This window comes from Theobroma cacao, chromosome 6 (genome assembly GCF_053813885.1).
Source record: "Theobroma cacao isolate CCN51 chromosome 6, ASM5381388v1, whole genome shotgun sequence".
Taxonomy (NCBI): Eukaryota; Viridiplantae; Streptophyta; class Magnoliopsida; order Malvales; family Malvaceae; genus Theobroma; species Theobroma cacao.
The window spans coordinates 26,953,207-26,974,307 of record NC_142644.1 but is presented as its reverse complement, the minus strand read 5'-3'; the positions used below and the strand labels follow the sequence as shown (position 1 = coordinate 26,974,307).

The window sequence follows — 21,101 nt, the reverse complement described above, 5'->3', positions numbered from 1 at the left end:
CAATTATTAACATTATTAAAATTTTTCTATTAATTATCCTAACATGATATTTTCTTGTTAACATGGCATCGAATATAATGATTTGTTAATGATGATGTGGTATTTTTTTAATCTATTTCACAACACTCTTTTCACTGCTACAGAAATTCAATTTTTCTCTATCTCACAACACCCTTTCTCTAAATTTTAGAAACTTATTCATTTTTTTTATTTGTTTCTTTTTAAATCCTATTTAAAACAATTAGCTTACATTTTCATATCCAGACTTATAAAATCCATGTTAATACTTGATCAGGTTACCTTAGTATTACTATTTCATCATTCGTGAAATATCATATCATCAAATTCAATATTACATTAACAAGAAAATGTCATGTCAATACAACCAAATACTATATCAGTATAGATAATAAAATTTTACTAAGATATTAGACTAACACTGTCATTTTTGGAAAGTAAAGAAACTTGATTTTTACAAATCATTGTATAGGGATTAAATTTGAACTAAATTCACTACTTTAAGAGAGTATATAGACTAATTGCATAATTTGCTCATTAAATCTCTCCCTCCTTCAATTTTTACGCACTAGTGTAACTACAACCTAAAATCATTATCATCAAGACATCAACACCACATAGTGAAATGTTATAAAATTTGAATAATTATTTTTTGTAAAATATTGTAAATTTATTAAAATTTTGTAGTTATTGTTGAAAAGTCCACCATACGGTGTTGGTATCTTGGCAATAATGATTTAGGTTGTAGTCATGGCAGTGCATAGACATTAAAGGGGGAGAGATAGAAGAAAGAAGGGAAGAAAAAGAAAACAACCATTAGACTTTTCGACACTAGAAAAAAGAGCACCAGAAGAAGGGAAAGAACAAGAAGAAAATAGAAAAAATAAAAGAAAATAATTAAAAAATTATACCTAATTTAATTAGAATATTAACTTAATTTTTTTTAGATTTTTGTTTTTTCATTTCAAAATTATGAGTTTTTTTAATTATGAATAAAATAATACTAAATAATATATTTATTTCTTTTAAGTTTTCATTGTTTCATCCTTATGTGTCCTTTTTTTTATTTTTTAGGTCAACAAACATTGAATAAAAAATATTATTATTATTTAATTAAATTAGATTATAATATTCTTTATATTTTTTTATTTTTTAATTACTTGAAGGTAATTATAACTTTTTTATTTGTAAATAAACACCTGACTAATGGTAACAAATAGACAATGGGTTAAACAATGTATTTTAAAACAAGAGGTGTCAAAGTGTAATTTGAAAGTGTATTGGGGGGTTTGCATTTTACCCTTAAAAAGTATATATAATTAATTTTGATTCCTATGTTGAGTTACTGAAGCGAATTTTGTTGTATTTATCCTTTACCACCTGTCATCAGGTTGTCCTTGTGTGGGCGGATTAATTTTCTTGCGGTTTTCAGAGCTCTTTGCTTTTCTTGAATGAAATTTGCATTCATTTTACGTACCAAAAAGATGAACAAGAACCATCGGTAGGCGCAGATCTATGAGCCGAAATGCGAAACAGAATGGGGGCTGTATATGGCAACTTATTTAATAAATTAAGACACCATTTCATTGATATTTTTCTGAAAAATAATCGAAAAAAATAAAAAAAAATGTAGAAAACGGTGTAATTTGACATGTTCGACTTATTATAAAATGTACGGATCTTGTAATTTATATTTTTATTAAATATCAAGCGATGATAACTTGGGGAAGTAACTATCAGTTATCATATATATGGCCCAAAAAATTGGAATCACTGAAATCTTCAGTGTTGAAATACTCCATCTTCTTAGGTTACCTCCGCTTGCTATACTATTTAAAGCATCGAATGAACTTGAGTTAATTAAGTCCTTTCAACTTGGGACGTTCGTCATAACACCTAACATAAAGTTGTAACCGATCTGCGGATCCTCCAAACAATTTTATCAGTTAGCTTTTCTGGTTGTCTTGCAAATTTTTGGTACATGGGCACCATTTCGAACAGGCTTATCATCATTTGTTCAATGTGTCAGATCTTAGCAGTCCTCTCGTCGCCTGGTATCTGCTCTGCAGCAAATGTTTCCGCTGTTTTTGTTTTTGGAGATTCTCTGGTTGAGGCAGGAAACAACTACTACATTAACACCATTGCAAAGCCAGGGTATCCAAATGGTATTGACTTTGCGAAAGGGAGTCCATCCGGACGATATACCAATGCTCGAACAGTTGCTGACATTATAGGCAAGTCTTGCAATTCCTTTGTAAATATAAGCCGTGTTGCGCCTCAGCTAATTTCCCAAAATTTGTGTTTCAGCAGAAGAGGAATTGGGTTTTGAAAATTACTCTCCTCCTTACCTGGCTCCTAATACAACTGGAGATGTGATTTTAAAAGGTGTCAACTATGCCTCTTCTGGAGCAGGAATTTTGACTATTACCGGCTCAATTTTTGTAAGATTCCTTCTTCATTTTTCCTTCTCAGTAAGGGTTTCATTTTTCCATTTTAAAGATATTGATTATGATTGTAGGCTTGAACAACCTTCGAGCCTTAGTAGTCGCAACATTGGAGTTACCATACATACATGTTAAAGTGAATCTTCGGTCAAGTAGTTTTGACTTATTTGTCAAGTAAATCCTTATAAGGGAATGAGGGAGCTAGGAATGGGGAAGATCGATTTCATATGACACTGATGAATGGGATGGATTATTATTGTAGGGTGAGCGTGTTTGCATGGATAAACAAGTCAGTTACTTTGCAAAAACTAGGCAAGACATCATCTTAAGACTTGGCGCAACAGCGGGTCGAATACTGCTCAGAGAGGCACTCTACCTTCTCGCAATTGGCGCCAACGATATCTTATTCCAGCAGATTTCTACAACGCAGGATATTACTCAATATCTGGATGATGTGCTTTCCAAATTCAAATCCCAACTCATAGTAATGTCTCTTCCAGCTTACTCTCTCATTTCATTCCAACTATATATGCTTATAATTGAAATCTTACTGCAAAAATGCATTACTATCATTGTAGACTCTTTATAATTTGGATGCTAGGAAGATTATAGTGACAGGATCCCCTCCCGTGGGGTGCATCCCTTTTGAGAGAGATGTACGTTCATCTCCCGACAGTTGTGTTTCCTCCATGAATGACCTGGCCAAGTTATATAACTCTAGATTGAAGAGCCTGCTCCAAAAGCTTACAACCAATCTTCCAGGATCAACATTTGTTTATGTCGATAATTTTGCAATATTGGAGGATATCATGGACAACTATAGATCATATGGTGATTCACATTTTTCTTTTGACACTATGAAAAGATTGGAATTTTGAAAATGACTTAAATGTGCAGTCTTTACTGCTCCTTGATGACATATTTTTCCTTCTTTTCCAGGATTTGAGAGTGTAGACTCTGCTTGTTGTCGAGTAATTGGGCGGCGTGGTGGTCTAGTCCCATGCGGATCTTTATCTCGAGTCTGTCCAGACAGAACAAAGTTTGTCTTTTGGGATCCATTCCATCCAACAGAATCTGCTAATCTGATTGGAGCAAAGCATGCATTGGATGGTGGCCTTCAATATGTTTCACCCATGAACATCCGACAGCTTGCTAATGCTTGATCAGCAACCTATTCAAATAATCTGAATAAAATGTTTTTTTTTTTAAAGGTGAATTGATTAACCTCATACCCAGCACTTGTCATTGTGAGTCTCACACAATCTGAATAAAATGTTAAAGCAATATGAAAAATTGATGACTTCCAAGAATAACAGATAAGGAATCCCTTCCTAACACAATATGTACTACCTGGTGTAACATTTGAATTTATGTCAATCAAGCTAACCTTATTCATTCATTACTATTTCTTTAGGTTAAAAAAATAAAATCATAGTAAAAGCATTTCTCAAAATCTAAAATAACATTGTAATTTGAATGTAGCTACTTTGGATCCGACCCATACCCGCCAATCATCACCTCCGTGGAATAACACGTGGGCAAAAATAATCAAATGAAGCTTTTGTTGTTTGTTTTTAACTCTAAGGAAGGATGGTTTTCTATACCAAACACTCTAAGAGAAGGAGCAAGGTAGTTGGGTAGAGGGAAAGAAATTGCAAAAGTTAATAAAATGTATTTTATATAGTATGGTAATTCTTTAAATTAATGAAGGATATTTTTGTTTATTAATATTTTTATTCTATTCCTTATCTCTTGGAATAGTGTCTTGATATTGGTTAATCTCTTATCTCTCATTCTTTCCAACCAAATAAAGTGTTAAAAAAAAAATTGAGAATAGAGGGGAGTAACTATTCCATTCCCCAACCAAACGTGCTGTAACATCATGCGAATCTTTTTCATAATTGAAAAATCACACAAGTACTCGATAGAGATAATTTTTATTATGTAAATTCTCCAAAATAATAATAATAAAGATAAAATTCAAAAAAAAAATCGATCACACAAAAAAAAACAGAAAAATTATAAAATACAAAAAAAAAATCGATCACACAAAAAAAACAGAAAAATTTACATGGTGGTTTGACTTTTGGCTATATTCTCATATTGAACAATTGTTTTATTATTAATAAATTAAAGTAAAATACAATCTTTCTCAATAGTTTCTCAAACCAACTTAAAGACCTCTCATTCTGCCACTAGCACTTAATAGATACAGGGTGTTTCCTTTTTAGGGTTCCTAAAAATATTAATAATCTTTTAAAGCCTAAAGATCCATTATTACAATATAAAAAGTCCAAATTATAATAAGATTAAAGTTCAATGCAGAATAAAAAATTTAAAACAGTATAACTACTTAATGTTGTACACAAATTATAATTTTTGAATAAAATTTTAAATTTTTGTCGATTGAAAACTCAACAATCTTCACCTTTGACTTATTTGATGACAATATAATTATTAAATTTAAATTAAAAATTTATAATGTTACAATACGTAAAAAGTGATTTATCAATTTATTTGAGCCGGTGATCAATTGCTCAAGACTGTAGACATATTTAATATCATTACATGAATGCAAAGAATTGGGATTCAACAAATTCTTCCCGTCACCAAGGATCCCAAATTATAAGCAACTTTATATTATTCCATCTTGTGAAACCATGGCATTTCCTGTGCAATTGCAACCAAACCATTATAATTCCTTGGATCTTGAAAACCAATAGATTGTTAGAGCTGGCATAGCACCGTTTTTAGTTTCTTAAAAACTTTTGTATGAATTGCAAACGCAATGTCAAATAAGTTAAGGCTTTTTTTTTAAGTTTAAGTTCAAGTTGATGTTTTAATGTAAGTGAACACAAACTTTGGTTATATATAATTTGTTCAAATGTCAATTTCTAGCACAATAACTTTTCAATTGGGCCAAAATGCCAGCAGTGATAGGCATCACCTATTGCTACTCTCCCTGAGCCTAGGTTGTTGTTAGAGTGGCAAAAGTATATATAGATTGTGAAGCCATAGCCGACTTTTTGTCTATGCATATTGAGACAGGAAAATTGTAAGTTGCTCGAAAATATATATATATATATATAAAAGATGAAAATTTTTTTTATTATTGTTTCTGTTCTTTTTTTTAAATCAAATTATTTAAAATACATAACTAGAATAGAAGAAAAATTGTGGTAGGTGCAGATCTAGGAAAATAACAAAGTGATGGCCTATAAAACAATGTAAATCGTATTATTGGCTGCGGACCATGTGTAAAACTGTAGAGTTACACTGTTTTGGCAACTTGTTGTTAAATAGTGGCAGAGATATGTGACACAACAGAGTTTTGTTGTCGGGGTTATTAAATAATACTAATATATATGCAAGCTGGCTTTGCCTTTGACATGGTAAGAAAACTTATGTCATGAAACCTAAGAAGTGATATTATAGTAATTACCATATTAATGGTTTTTGTTAAATGAGAATATATTTATACATAGTCTATTAATAGTTGGATGAATAATGTATCAATAATTAATTAAAAATATACGTTAATGTGATGATTTTTTAAATATATTTAAATAAAATATTAAAATTTATTGAAATTATTTAATATTTTTGATACATGATGTGTTTATTAAAATGTTTTATTGATTTAATTGTTTAATTTTCAAGTTCTTACTAAAATTGTCTTTCATAAGAAATTTAAAAACATAGTGTTTAAAAAGTCTCTAAATTATTCAAAAAAATTCAAATAAATCTTTATACTTTTATTATGTTTAATCAAATTTTTATATTTTTACTTTTAATTAAATAAGTCCGTATATTTTTTATTTAGAGTCAAATTAGTTCTTATGATTAATAGTTAACTTAATCAAAATATCACTTATCATTTTATACTATGTGACACTAACATAGTCTGCTAAAATCTCATAGTTGATGATGGCATGATATGCTAATATAACATGATAACATTATCATGTGGTATTTTTTATCTTTCTCGTTAAAGCCACACCAGTGTTATGCAGATATAAAATGACAAATAATATTTTAATTAATAAAAATTAATCAATTATTAATTATAAGAGCTTATTTGATTCAAAATAAAAGTACATAAATTTGATTAAACACAATAAAAAAATAAAAATTTATTTAAGTTTTCTTAATTAGTTTTAAAATTTTTTTCGAGTATTAGGTCAAATTTAAATTAAGGAACTCCTGCTAAGTCTTACTCTTTATATTAACATCAATTAATATAATCTTAGTAATCAATCACATTTTAAGATTGAAAACTCGAGATGGTATATTAATGCGGCTGTCTCATTCTTCGTTCTTAGTACCCATAGTACCTTTGCTTGCTTTACCATTTAATGCATCAATGTAACAATCTGTCTTTAATAAGTCCTTTCCCACCTCCCAGTTTGCTGGATGGCTACAAGCATAAAAGACTACTGTTTATCTCTGCAAATACATCCAAATCAATCTACAAATTAGTTTTCTTGAGGGGATTTTCTGGTACATTTTTGGTAAAATGGGCACCAATTTGAACAGGGTTTTCATCATCCATGTAATTTATCAGATTTTAGCCATCCATTACTCGCCAGGCACCTGCTCTGCACAAAATGTTTCTGCTGCTTTTATATTTGGAGATTCTCTGGTTGATGTAGGCAACAACTACTACATTGACACAGATGCAATGCCAATGTTTCCAAATGGTATTGACTTTGTGAATGGAAGTCCATCCGGACGATATACCAACGCTAGAACAATTGGTGACATTATAGGCAAGTTTTGCTCTTCTTTTGTGAAGTAACCTCAGATAATTATCAGATCATGATATATATTATGGGAAAAACTTAGGATGCTGTTGAGAGCTTCGTTATTTTTTAAAATTTTTTGTTTCCGCAGAAGAGGAAATAGGCTTTAAGAATTTCACTCCTCCTTACCTGAACCCGAATACTACCGGAGATGTGATTTTGAAAGGTGTCAACTACGCTTCTTCTGGATCAGGAATTCTTAATTCCACTGGATCAGTCTTTGTAAGATTATCTCTTTCCTCTTTTATTTATTGGTAAAGGATTTCATTTCCCGTTTTATAGAGTTAAAATGTGATTACAGCCTTTTACCTCAGTAGTTATTCAAAATTTGATTAATGGAATTCGTTGCATTATTTTTTAGGGTGCTCCAATTTGCATGGATCAACAAATCAACAACTTCGCAAAGACTAGGCAAGACATCATCTCAAGAATCGGTGCTCCAGCAGCTCAGGGACTGCTTACACAGGCATTCTACTTGGTTGTGATTGGCTCAAATGATATCTTCTCGGCGGAGGCTTCCACTTCTCGTGATGTTTATTTGGATAATTTAATTTCCAAATTTCAATCCCAACTCACAGTAAATATTTCTTCAAACTAACTCCTATCTTCAACTATGTGTTACATGTATAATAGCTAAAATCTAACAACAAAAATTGCAATTCTACCTTGTAGACTCTTTACAGTTTGGATGCAAGAAAGATCGCAGTGACAAATGCCCCTGTCGTTGGGTGCATCCCTTTTGAGAAAGATTTACATTCATCCCAAGGTGGTTGTGTTGATTTCCTGAATGAATTAGCCAAGTTATATAACACTAGGCTGAAGAGCCTACTCCAAGAGCTTACAACAAATCTTGCAGGATCAACATTTGTTTATCTAGATCTTTACGCAATTTCAGAGGACATATTACAGAACTATAAATCATATGGTAATTTACGTTTGCCCTTTGACGTTGATATGATATTGGAATCTGGAAATGGGAAATGTTTGAAATTTGCATCTCCTAATACTCTTTGATGCGCTTGTCTGTCTGGGTTTTTTTCTTCTTGTTTCAGGATTTGAAAATGCAGAATCTGCTTGTTGTCAAGTAATTGGACAACATGGTGGTCTAGTTCCATGCGAGTCTTTCTCTCGAGTTTGTCGAGACAGAACCAAGTATGTCTTCTGGGATCCATTCCATCCAACAGAGACTGCTAATCTGATTACAGCAAAGCATGCACTAGATGGTGGCCTCAACTACGTTTCGCCAATCAACATTCGACAACTTATGAATTCTTGAGCAACCTTTAAAATGCATTGAATTCGATATGAGGATTCAGATCGATATGAAACCCATCAATCGAATAATAAATTAATGTATTACATCAATTTTAATATTACGGAATCCCTTCCCAACACTATGCATTACTTTTGCTATCAATTTTAATAGTACGTTGAAAGGAAGACCAAAAACAAAAAAACAAAAAGCAGTTTGGCTGTGCTGACCGACAGAGAGGACGGCGACTGTTGTGGAGGAAGCCAACGATTGTAGAGCTAGGGTTTGCTTAGAGAGAAGGGGGGAGAGGCGGATGAGGAAGAGAGAGAACAAGAGGAAAATGAGGAAAAAGAAAATTTTTTTATACGGTAAGATTAAGAATTTCACAAGATAAGCAGGATTATTTTTGTTTACAATTATTTAGACTTTATTTCTTGAAATTCCAAATAATTAATACTAAGTGGATCAGTATTAACTATTCCAATCTCTCCCTGAGTGTCATTTCTAGGAAAGACCGTTTTGAAGTTGGATTTTAAACCAAACTAATTGGGCCTCACATTAGAATAAGAGAAAATAGAATAATCATTCTCCCGATTAAACATGTTATAAGAATATATTTCATATATCATATTATTAACGGTAAAATATCTCTATTTTTTAAAATATTAATTGAAATTATATGAAAATTTATTAATTTAAAAAAAAATTCTGTCCAAAAAAATAATTTTCAATAGATACGTAGGTCCAACTGTTAATATTCTATCAATTCGATGACATGATAATAGATAAAAAAAATTATCCTTGATTAATTTTAAAATTTATTATTATATAATTTTATTAATTAAAAAAAAAAAAAGCTCCCCATCAAGGGAGCAATGAAGCTCTCCTCCCTTGGGAGCACCAATCTAGTACTCCTTTCCTTTGGGAGCACCAACCAGTGCTCTCCTCCCTTTGGTGCTCCCTATTTTTTTTAAAAAATATAATAATAATTTTTTAAATTAATAAATAAAGAAAGAGCATTTTAATTTTTTCATAATTTTTGTTAATAATGTTTGCACTCTTGAGACAGAGTGTCCATTTCGAAAATTAATAGACTCATTTGATATTTCGATTAAAATTTAAGGAATGAAAATATTTTAATCTATTATTAAATATTAGAAAGGGTTATCATTAAAGGAATTTTTTTTCCTTAAGCATAACAAAGGTTTCCAATTAAAAAAAGTTTTTCCAATTAAAAAAAGTTTACTTTTCTTTAATTATGCTACTCATCAAGATTTTATTAATGGGACAGAGAGATGGAGCATATTCTCAGAAACAGAAAATTTTTGTACATGCGCAAGTGGAGTGGTTTAAGTGAATAAAACGAATAAACATCAATAATTTAATTACATAATAAAATAAGCCTTCCTTTCCCATATTCTCTTTATTTGGTATTGTCGTGTGTATTATAGTAAGAGGTAGAAGATTTACGACGATATGAAAGCCTTCCTTTTTAGGGATCAATTTAGAGTTTTAGGGCTGGTTTGGCATCATGTTTAGGGTTTAGAGTTACAAATGCAATGTCATTTATTTTAACATTTTCAGCTCAAATTGGCCTAATTTTTACTAATAACTATAATAAAGTTCCATCATCATTATTGTTCAAATCCAGTTTTCTAGCAAACAATTTTTCTCTAAGAGCCGAAATGCCAAATAAAATGGGGCTGTACATGGACCACATCTTAACCTGTATCGTAATTATCTATGCAGCTTATTAATATTGCACAAGACTTGGGTTAATATTCTCATAAGATTGACTATAAATTGTATGTATAATTTTCATAATTTATTTTCAAATTCATATATAAAATATGACGTAATTATTTATGCAATTTACTGGTGAGTCTCTTCAATTTTTTTTATTAAAAATAGTTAAATAAAGTAATATTAAAAATAAATATTTTTTTTGAAAAGTATATTAAAAATAAATATTATTAGACTGATTAAATGAATACATAGATGAATGATATATAAAAAATTAATTAAAAATAATTATCTACCTAAATTTGACTTTTTTTCTCTAGAATTTTGGTAATAAATCATTTTTATGTGGGTTTGGGTTTTTTTTCCCATGGGGATCGTTATTTACTTCCTACTCTCTAGATTATCTTGGCTTGCTTTAGCATTTAATGCGTCAAGATAACTTGTATATATATATATATCTATACTATATATAAAAGGAGGATCGGGTTTTACTGTTTCAATTTTTTTTGATTGTTGGCGTAATTGAATGACAAGTGTCACTCAATTGCATGGTTTGCTCTTTTTTTTTTCCCTTTCCCTCTTCGAAACGACGTCATTTTTTACCCTTTTTTCCATCCCCTTCTGTTGTTTGTTTTATGGAAGCGGTGTCGTTTTGGCCTTAGCTATGTTTATTTTGTTTTCCGTTTGATTTCTTTCAGGCGGCCGATCATTTTAGGGTTTTTTTTCCCTCTTTCTATTTGTGTCGAATCAAAGGAGAAGAATGTTGCGAAGGTTCATACAATGGAGAGCTATTGACAGATCAAATTAGGAAGAGAAGAAAATTTTTTAAGCTGGGGATGAACATAAGCGATATTTTAAAGTTTTAACGGGATCAGAGGGCAGAGGAATAGGAATTAAAGAATACATAGTTGAATCGACATTAACTTTTTTTTTAGGTAAATCGGTTAAGTTAGATTGTTCGTTTGTTGTTAAGTTATAAAAAGTTGAAACAGTAAGTTGTTGAAGGATTTTGTAGGTGGAAAGGACAAAGACAAAAGAGTTAATGAATTAGTGATTCTACAAGCATTTGGTTTGTCGTTTTGGGGTTGGTCAGTTATTTTTTGTTTAATTTTGAGCAACGGCAACTGAATAGATCGTTATTTGTTGATTGGGATGGTTGCTGAGAGGAGCTGATAGGTTCCATTAGGTTGTTAGGGTTTTGTTTGTTTTTGAAACTGTGTCGTTTTAATCATTGAAAAGAGATAAAAGATAAAATATATGCAGATTTTTTGCTTCTTAGTCGGTCATGTCAATTGTCAGTTGCCTTGATTTTTATGTCTAATTTTTATCTTCATGTAGGGACTGCTATTGACCGGTTAGTTCTCTTTGTGATAACTTTTTACAATTCTTCCAGTTGTCTTGGTTTATTCTATTATAAATATCACAATTATTTGTTTATATTTATAAAAGTGATGTTTGGCTTCTAGAGTACTCTTTGCTCTTTTGGTTTCTATACCTTCTGCTGTTTTCTGTTCTTCTATTCGGTCACTTTCGAAAGGTGTTAATTTTTGTTTATAATTGTTTTTTTGCCTTGATTGTTTATCGATGGTTCATTTTTTTTTGTTTTCATATTGTAGTTAATTGTTTTTATTTGTAAGAAAGACTTTTACCTTTTGCAATACTCTTTGCTGCTTTTTTTTTCTGTAAATTGGGTTATTTGGTTTTTGCACTTTCCATCAGTTTGATAAGATTCTATGTTTTAGTTATTATTCTTTTTTGTTTTTTTATTGATTATAATTCATTAATTTGTTCTCTTGAATGGTATGATCTTTTTCTATGTTTTGTTATTTCTGTGTGCATATAACATTTAGTTTGACCATACATATAAGCTGCAAAAATTGTTTGTTTTCTTTGAGTTAGTTTTTCTGTTATGCTTTCATTGTGCTTTAAGTAATAGCGATACCTCTTTTTTCTTTAGTAGTTTATTCTTTTGCTTATTTCATATGATTTTGATTTTCATCAGTTTTCATTATAGAAAACTTAAATATGAAGCGCTTCAAATTTTTCCTTTTTTTTATATTTTTCTATTCTGTTAATTTTGAAATATTTATTGCTACAGTCTGTAGGTTTAAACTGTGTGATTAATACAGGGTATGCTTTCTTTAATTTTTTATTATGATGGAATTAATGTTGGTGTTTTTCTATTCCATCACTGTTGAAAGGTCTTCATTTTTATAAATTATTGTTCATTTCCCTTGGTTGGTTACAATGGTTTGTTTTTTTTTTGTTTTGATATTATAGTTAATTGTTTTTATTTGTAAGAGAGACTTTTACCTTTTCGAATACTATTTCCTGCTTTTCATTTCTGTAAATTGTGCTGTTTGGTTTTTCTGCTTTCCATCAGTTTGAAAAGATTCTATGTTTTTTGTTATTGCTCTTTTTTTTTGTTTGATCATGATTCATTAATTTGTTCCATTGAATAGTATAATTTTCTCCAATCTTTTGTTGCTTTTCTGTGGATATAACATTTAGTTTGACCATACATATCAGTTGCAGAAATTGTTTATTTTCTTTGAGTAAGTTTTTCCGTGATGCTTTCATTGTCCTTTAACTAATAACGATACCTGTTTTTTCTTTAGTAGTTTATTCTTTTGGTTATTTGATATGATTTTGATTTTCATCAATTTTCATTATAAGATACTTAAATATAAAGTGTTTCAGCTTTTTCCCTTTTTTTGCATTTTTTTGTTAATTTTCAAATATTGATTGGTATATTCTGTAGGTTTGAACTGTGCGGTTAATACATTGTATGCTTTCTTTAATTTTTTATTATGATGGAATTAATGTTGATGTTTTTCTATTTCATCACTCTCGAAAGGTTTTATTTTTTGTTTATTATTGTTTTTATGGCTTGACTGATTATGATGATTTGTTTTTCCTGTTTTGATATTATAGTTGATTCTTTTTATTTGTAAGAGAGACTTTTACTTTTTCCAATACTATTTGCTGTTTTTTCTTTTTGGAAATTCTGTTGTTTGGTTTTTCTGCTTTCCATCAGTTTGAGAACATTCTATGTTTTTTGTTATTACTCTTTTTTTTATTGATCATAATTCATTAATTTGTTTGCTTCAATAGTTTTCTATGTGTTGTTGCTTCTGTGTGGATATAACATTTAGTTTGACCATACATATAAGCTGCACAATTTGTTTATTTTCTTTAAGTTTTTTTGTCATGCTTTCATTATCTTTTAACTAATAACGATACCTCTTTTTTATTTAGTAGTTTATTCTTTTGGTTATTTAATATCATTATGATTTTCATCAGTTTTCATTATAACATAGTTAACTATGAAGTGTTTGAATTTTTTCTTTTTTTTATTTTTTTTATTCTGTTAATTTTCAAATATTTATTGCTATATTCTGTAGGTTTGAACTATGTGGTTAATACATTGTATGTTTTCTTTAATTTTTTATTATAATGGAATTAATGTTCAACTTATTGTCAACATATTGAAATTTTCATTACCGTATTTTCATGTATACTTTTATTGTGGCAATTTCCTCGAGTTATTGTTTGAACATATTGTCCACATATTTGAGACGTTGCTTTTAGAGAAAATCTGTTGACAGTAAGTTTCTATTATTTATTCATTGCTTATTGCTTATTTTTTTTCTTTTAATTAATAGCAATTAAATGTTTGATTTTGTTGTTATTCTATTAGTTTGGTGGTAAGTATTAACGATTATTTCTGTGTACCATATCTTCTATTGGTCAATTATTATCTCTATGATTTATCTTACACAATTGTCATTGTATACAAAATTTGTTCTGCAGTTAATTCTTTCTTCTGTTGGTGGCATACAAGTATAGATGTTAAGTATTGCTTAAACATTAATCATGATTGTATAATTTTTCCAGTTACTTTTTGTAAGATGACTGTTGTATAATGTTGCTTACATATGTTTTGTCTGTTTACTATAAATACATTGAAAACTATATGTGATATAAGTTAATTTATTTAACAAATATTTAATATATATTGTATATTCTACATATATAATGTCATATGAACTGTGAGAAAAAGAAGAACATATAAACGGGTTACTCAGTCTGTTCAATTTCCTGTTGGTTTATCAAACAATCTTTTTGATGTACCTTTTGTTGAAAACCTAATATTTCCATTTAGTATGCAACAAAATCTTGTCACAACTAATACTAATGTGATCAAAATTGTTAACAAAGTCAGTATTTATAATGGTTTAAATAGTAGTTATTCAGGTGATTATGAGCATAATGCTGATACATCTGATTTTCATTTTGAAAATCTATATGATGTTCAAATCATTGGTCATGAATCTCTACAGTCTTTAGGAGCATCTGATTTTGATTATGAAAATTTATATGATGTACCTATTATGGATGATAGATTCATGACAACTGTTATATCGAGGAGAATTTAAGAAGGAGAACTTCATGTTGAAGGTACATGCATAAGTTTAATGATTCATGACAACTGTTATATCGAGGAGAATTCAAGAAGGAGAACTTCATGTTGAAGGTACATGCATAAGTTTAATGATTCATAGGTGATAGTATAGTCTTTTTGTACGATTCTTAAGCAATTTTTTGTTCAGATATTGTTTATGAGTCTATATTTTTTGGCCATTTTCAAAAGCTCAAGCGTGTGATAGGATTCTTTCTTCTCGAGTTGTACGATATGAACAAATAAATGAAAACTCAAACCAATTAAGGTTTAGTGGACATACAAGTAAGTGACATTTGAATTATAATTTGCTTTTCCTAATTTCTGAATATTAACTTTCTAATTTGTGTAACATATTATTTACTGTCACTCACATAATAGGAAAACAATTTTCAACATTTAACTTTGGTGGACCAACCTCTGTTTGTCCTTTTTGTGGTGCTATAATGTGGTATGAGGAAAGAGTTCATACAACTCAAGCCACAGCTTTTTGTACATTTACATTATGCTGTCAGCAAGGTACAGTTCGATTACCTTCATTTAAGTGTACACCACATTTCTTAGATGTTTTGCTAGATTACAAAGGAAATAGTAGAAGTAGTAAATTTAGAGAAAACATTAGCATTTACAATTCTATATTTCAATTTACTTCTATTGGCGGTAAGATAGATAATAGTATAAATAATAATGCCGGACCATATATATTTAGAATCAATGGTCAAAATCATCATCGTATTGGTTCTTTACTTCCTATAATAGGACATAAACCAAAATTTGCATAATTATATATATATGATATTGATAATGAGATATCAAATAGAATGCCTATATTTGCACATCAAAATACAAGTAATATAATAAATAAGTTTATAGTTGAAGGTTTAATCAAGATGTTTGATGAGACTAATGAAATATTTAAAGTGTTTAGACAAGCTAGAGATCGGTGTGAAGAATCAGATAACATTTCAATTCAGCTTAAACTACTTGAAACTCGAAATAATCGAGACAAAAATTATGCAACTCCTATTGGATCAGAACGTGCAGGATTGATTGTAGGAGATGTAGGAGAATCTGACAGTTATCGTGTCATAATAGTTGAACATAAAACTGATGGACTTAAGCGAATAAGTGAGCTTCATCCATGTTTTATGACAATGTAGTATCTTATATTGTTTCCATATGGAAAGGATGGATACAGATTGGATATTAGTTATTTTGACTCTCTTGTCAAGAAAAAACCAAAAAGAAAACAGATTTCAATGAGGGAATATTATGCTTATATCATTCAGCAACGAAATCCTAGCAAAAATACATTGCTCATAGGTGGTAGGCTATTTCAATAGTTTATCGTTGATGCCTTCTATGCAGTTAAAGAAATGAGATTATAGTTTACAAGAAATAATCAAAAAACTTTAAGGACTGAAGTTTATTAAAGATTAAAAGATGCTGTGTCAAGAGGTGATTTAGAAGCTAATGCAGTTGAAAAACATATAATATTACCTGCAACATTTACTGGAAGTGCACGGTATCTATTCCAGAATTATCAAGATGCAATGGCAATCTGTCGACATTTTGGATGTCCAGATTTGTTTATAACATTTACCTGTAATGCAAGATGGTCAGAAATCAATGAAGCTTTATCTATCATTCATGGTCAACAAGCACAAGACAGACTTGATATAGTTTCAAAAGTATTTAAATTAAAGCTTCGGTATTTCATGGACGACTTTATCAAAAACAAGCATTTTGGACAAGTTTCAGCAGGTAAAGTTTTTGTATATATTCAATTGCTTAACAATGCTTATTTAATTGTTAATGTTCATTTTTATTCTCAATTATATAATGCTCATTATTTTAGTATTTTTGTTTGTTTTTGTGTATCTTCATGTTTTGTAGTTACATATACAATAGAATTTCAAAAACGTGGTCCACCACATGTTCATATATTGCTCTGGCTAGAATCTACTGCAAAGTGTATGAATGACGAAGATGTCGATAGAATAATATCAGCTGAAATTCCAAATAAAGAACATGATCCAGTTGGCCATGAAGCTATTTCAAATTTTATGATACATGGACAATGTGGTATGCACAATCCTTCTTCTCCATGTATGACTAGAGGTAAATGTTCAAAATTTTTTCCAAAACAATTTCAGTCTCAAACTATACTCAATGAAGATAGTTTTGTTATTTATAGAAAAAGACAAATAATCGATAAATCATGTGTTGTTGTCAAGAATAATGTTGAATTAGATAATAAATTTGTTGTGCCCCATACTGTTGATTTGATTGTTAAATATCAAGCTCATATTAATGTTGAACTTTGCAGTAGATCAAAAGCTATTAAGTATTTATTCAAATATATCAATAAAGGTCCAAACAGAGCTAGAGTAATAATTGTCAATAATAGTTTAAATAACAATATAGAACAACAAAATATGGTCAACTGTTTTGATGAAGTCAAACTATACTTGGATTGTAGATACTTATCAGCTTATGAATCATGCTGGAGAATGTTTGCATTTGATATACATTATCATCAACCAGCTATTGAAAAATTAGTAATTCATTTACCAAATCAACAAAATATCTGTTTTAATGATTCTGATAATTTGTATGGAGTGATTCACAGACCTGATGTGACAAAAACAATGTTCACAGAATGGATGAAAGCAAACCAGTTGTATAAAGGTGTAAGAGAATTAATTTATGTTGAGTTTCCAACAAAATGAGTTTAGTCAAAATCTGAAACAGTTTGGAAGAAGCGACAAAAAGGAAAATCTATTGGAAGAATTACATATGTTCATCTAGCAGCAGGGGAACTTTACTTTCTTCGACTACTATTGAATGTTATGAAAGGTCCAAGAAGTTTTGAAGAGTTAAGAACAGTATAAGGCATAGTCTATTCTATATATGAAGCAACATGTCAGGCATTAGGATTACTTGGAAAAGATGAAGAATGGACAGAAGCAATGAGACAGGCTTCAAAGTGGGCAAGCAGTGAACAATTACAACTACTTTTTGTATGTTCTGTGAAGTAGCTGATCCTACATCACTTTGGGAAAATACTTGCAAGTACATGAGTGAAGACATAGAATATAAACTAACATAAGCTTTTGGGATTGCTGAATATAAAGTTTCAAAAAATGAGATAAAGAATTTTACTTTGATAGCTTTAGAAAAAATCTTTAACAGAAATTCCAATTCCTTATCAAAATTTCACCTCCCACTGCCCACAGAAGGTTCTTTGTACACATTGCAAAACAGATTAATTCACGAAGAGATGAGTTACAATTTAGAAGAACTTTTCAATGAACATTTACAGTCTTTGTCAAACCTGAATTGTGAGCAATTGAATGTTTATCAAGCCGTTAAAAAATCTGTCAAAAACAATGAAGGTCAGATGCTGTTTGTTTATGGACATGGTGGTACAGGAAAAACATATCTATGGAAGATAATAATTTCAAGAATTAGATCAACAAGAAAAATTGTTCTTGTTGTAGCTTCATCTGGAATTGCATCTTTACTGTTACTAGGAGGAAGAACAACACATTCAAGATTCAAGATTCCACTAAATATTGATGAATGTTCAACATGTCAGATAAAAAAAGGTACACAACTTGCTTCATTAATTGAAAATACCAGTCTTATTGTTTAGGATGAAGCTCCCATGATTAACAGATTTTGCTTTGAAGCTTTAAATAAAAGTTTACAAGATTTACTGAGTGATAGCTGTCTGACACTACTGACAGACCCTTTGGCGAAAAAACTGTACTATTAGGAGGTGATTTCAGACAAATATTGCCTGTTGTTGAAGCTGGAACAAAGTCAGATATAGTAGATGCATCAATAAATCAGTCCCTATTATGGAAAAATTGGTGTATATATGAGTTGAAGACAAACATGAGACTTCTGCAGTCTAATTTTGATGAACAAGCTAGATATGAAATTTCAAGTTTTGCTCAATGGTTGCTGGACATAGGAAATGGAAACATTCCAGCTTTTAATTATGAAGATGACGACGAACCATGTGGGATTGAAATACCAGACGATTTATTGCTACCATCTGTTGAAGATATGATAGAAGCTATTGTCTCAGCCGTGGATGACAAACTATAGGAAAACTTTTCAGATTTAGATTACTTGAAACAAAGATCAATTGTCACTCCCTGCAATGAAACTGTTGATGTTATAAACTCATATGTGCTTAATTTGATTCCAGGTACATTGAGGTCATATTTCAACATTGACCAAATATCAAAATTTGCAGACCATTCAATGGAGCATGAACTGTTATATCCGGTAGAATTTTTAAACTCACTAAACTTTCCTGGAATTCCTAATCATCAGCTTGATTTGAAGGTAAATGCAGTTGTTATGTTATTGAGGAACATAAATCAAAGTTCTAGACTTTGCAACGAAACAAGAATTCTAATTACTCAGCTAGCTGCTAATGTCATAAAAGGTAAAATAATCTCAGGATGTTTTGCAGGTAATGTAATATTTATACCGAGGATAGTAATAACAATCAAACAACAAAAATGGCCTTTTGTATTTCAAAGAAAGCAATTTCCAGTTAAGTTATGTTATAGTGTGACAATAAATAAAAGTCAAGGACAAACCCTTGATACAGTAGGTTTGTACTTACCAAAACCTGTTTTGACACATGGTCAGTTATATGTAGCATTATCAAGAGTTACATTACAAAAGGGATTGACAATCTTGATTCTGAACAGAGACAAACAACGATCAAATCAAACAAAAAATATAGTCTACAAAGAAATTTTTGATAACCTATAACCAAGTTATCTTAATTTCCTGCTTTCTTTAACATAGTTTTTTATGTTTTGTCTGTTAAATTATATTTCATTGATTACACACCTAATGCTTTGTATCTTTATAATATGTTATTTTATGCACCATTTCTTTTGCAAATTGTTACTTTCATTAACATCTATTCATGTATTGCATTTCATCATTATTATTCATTTTAGCTATAGAATGAATTCTTATATTCAATACTTCTACAACTTAATATCTATAATCCATGACTGCATTAATCAAAGTCTTTACAAATTACAATTATTGTCTTAACTCACACCAAACTATCTTTTTCCATCTCACTTTTGTAGGAACGAATGGATTATCAATATCTGACTGATTTGCAATTGTTCAAACCCCCAGCAACAATCAAAGTCAAGATTCTTAGGATTTGGAAATCTACAACTCCTGACAATCCAGAAAATCGACTAAGTCTTGACTTCCTAATTGCTGATGCCAAGGTTAATTTAGAACAATGTTTTCCCTCATTTATTGCAAATTCCACTTAATTCAACAATAATAGAAGTTCTCAATTTAACTATTTTCGATACTTACAGAAAAATGTTATGCAAGCAATGGTTAGAGGTTTTGATGCACCTCTATTTAGACTAATCCTAAAAGAAGGTTCTATTTATCTCATCGATAAATATCGAGTCATGAAATCAAAACACAACTTCAATGTTCTTCCTGAAGATCTCATGATAGTTCTTTCAAGAATGTCAAAACTGAAAGAAGTTGTTGAAGACAGCAGTCAATATCCAGACTACTACTTTAACTTTGTGCACTTCAAAGATCTTCCTCACAAGATATATAAAAAAAAAGTCTTGACAGGTAATATTAAAAATACACTTCAGAATCAAACTTTACTTCATTACAACTTTTCTAATTTCATTTTATTTGTTTTTGTGTTAAATAACAATAGATTTTGTTGGTATGGTAACAACAATAACACCTGTCACAAAAGTACAACTCAACAATAGAGATATCCCTGTCCAGAAACGAGATATCTACATTCAAAATGCAAGGTAAATGAAAAAGCCTATTTACTATCAAATATACAGAATCACATTTTAAAAAATTTTTAATTAATAACTTTCACTGTTTCATCATCTGGAATAGCTGTGAGAGCTTAAAGGTAGTATTGTATGGAGATATAGCATTATCTGTGGAAGAACAAGAAATACTACAGAGAAACACAAATGTTGTGCTTGTATTCACTAAATTGATGATTAAGACTTACATGCGTGAGTACATATCATTTTACTATTGTGCTAACAACATTCAATATTCTACATACAGAATATACTAACAAATAAGTGTTGCAAATTTGTAGGATCATTTTACGCATCATCCTATTCAGCAACAAGAGTATACATTGATCCACAAATTCCATAAATTGATGAACTCAAACACAGGTAAAGTCATGAGCACTTTTCCCATTATATTAAACAAGAAAAATCTACTTTAGCAAAAAAAAAAAATTAACTAACAGTTGACTACTGATTATTAGATACCAAAATGAACCCATACAAGCAGACCTTCAACTGCTGGAACCATCT

General features: G+C 30.0%; 3 protein-coding genes across 3 annotated transcripts; all 3 read left to right on the top strand.

Annotated features, from left to right (window-relative positions):
• Nucleotides 1-1,999: 1,999 nt before the first annotated feature.
• On the top strand, nt 2,000-3,625 carry LOC18596404 (GDSL esterase/lipase At4g16230-like). The gene is made up of 5 exons (XM_007024843.3): nt 2,000-2,252; nt 2,329-2,459; nt 2,725-2,946; nt 3,041-3,293; nt 3,402-3,625. The coding sequence occupies exons 1-5, from the start codon at nt 2,000-2,002 to the stop codon at nt 3,623-3,625; spliced, it is 1,083 nt and encodes a 360-aa protein (XP_007024905.3).
• Nucleotides 3,626-6,978: 3,353 nt separating this feature from the next.
• Nucleotides 6,979-8,605, top strand: LOC18596403 (GDSL esterase/lipase At4g16230-like). Its single transcript, XM_007024842.3, has 5 exons — nt 6,979-7,231; nt 7,356-7,486; nt 7,626-7,841; nt 7,937-8,189; nt 8,317-8,605. Exons 1-5 carry the CDS (start codon nt 6,979-6,981, stop codon nt 8,538-8,540), a joined length of 1,077 nt encoding a protein of 358 aa, XP_007024904.1. The 3' UTR covers nt 8,541-8,605.
• An 11,254-nt stretch (nt 8,606-19,859) lies between these two features.
• LOC18596401 (replication protein A 70 kDa DNA-binding subunit B-like) lies at nt 19,860-20,937 on the top strand. Its single transcript, XM_088807669.1, has 5 exons — nt 19,860-20,003; nt 20,100-20,373; nt 20,465-20,567; nt 20,662-20,786; nt 20,876-20,937. Exons 1-5 carry the CDS (start codon nt 19,860-19,862, stop codon nt 20,935-20,937), a joined length of 708 nt encoding a protein of 235 aa, XP_088663795.1.
• Nucleotides 20,938-21,101: the final 164 nt, after the last annotated feature.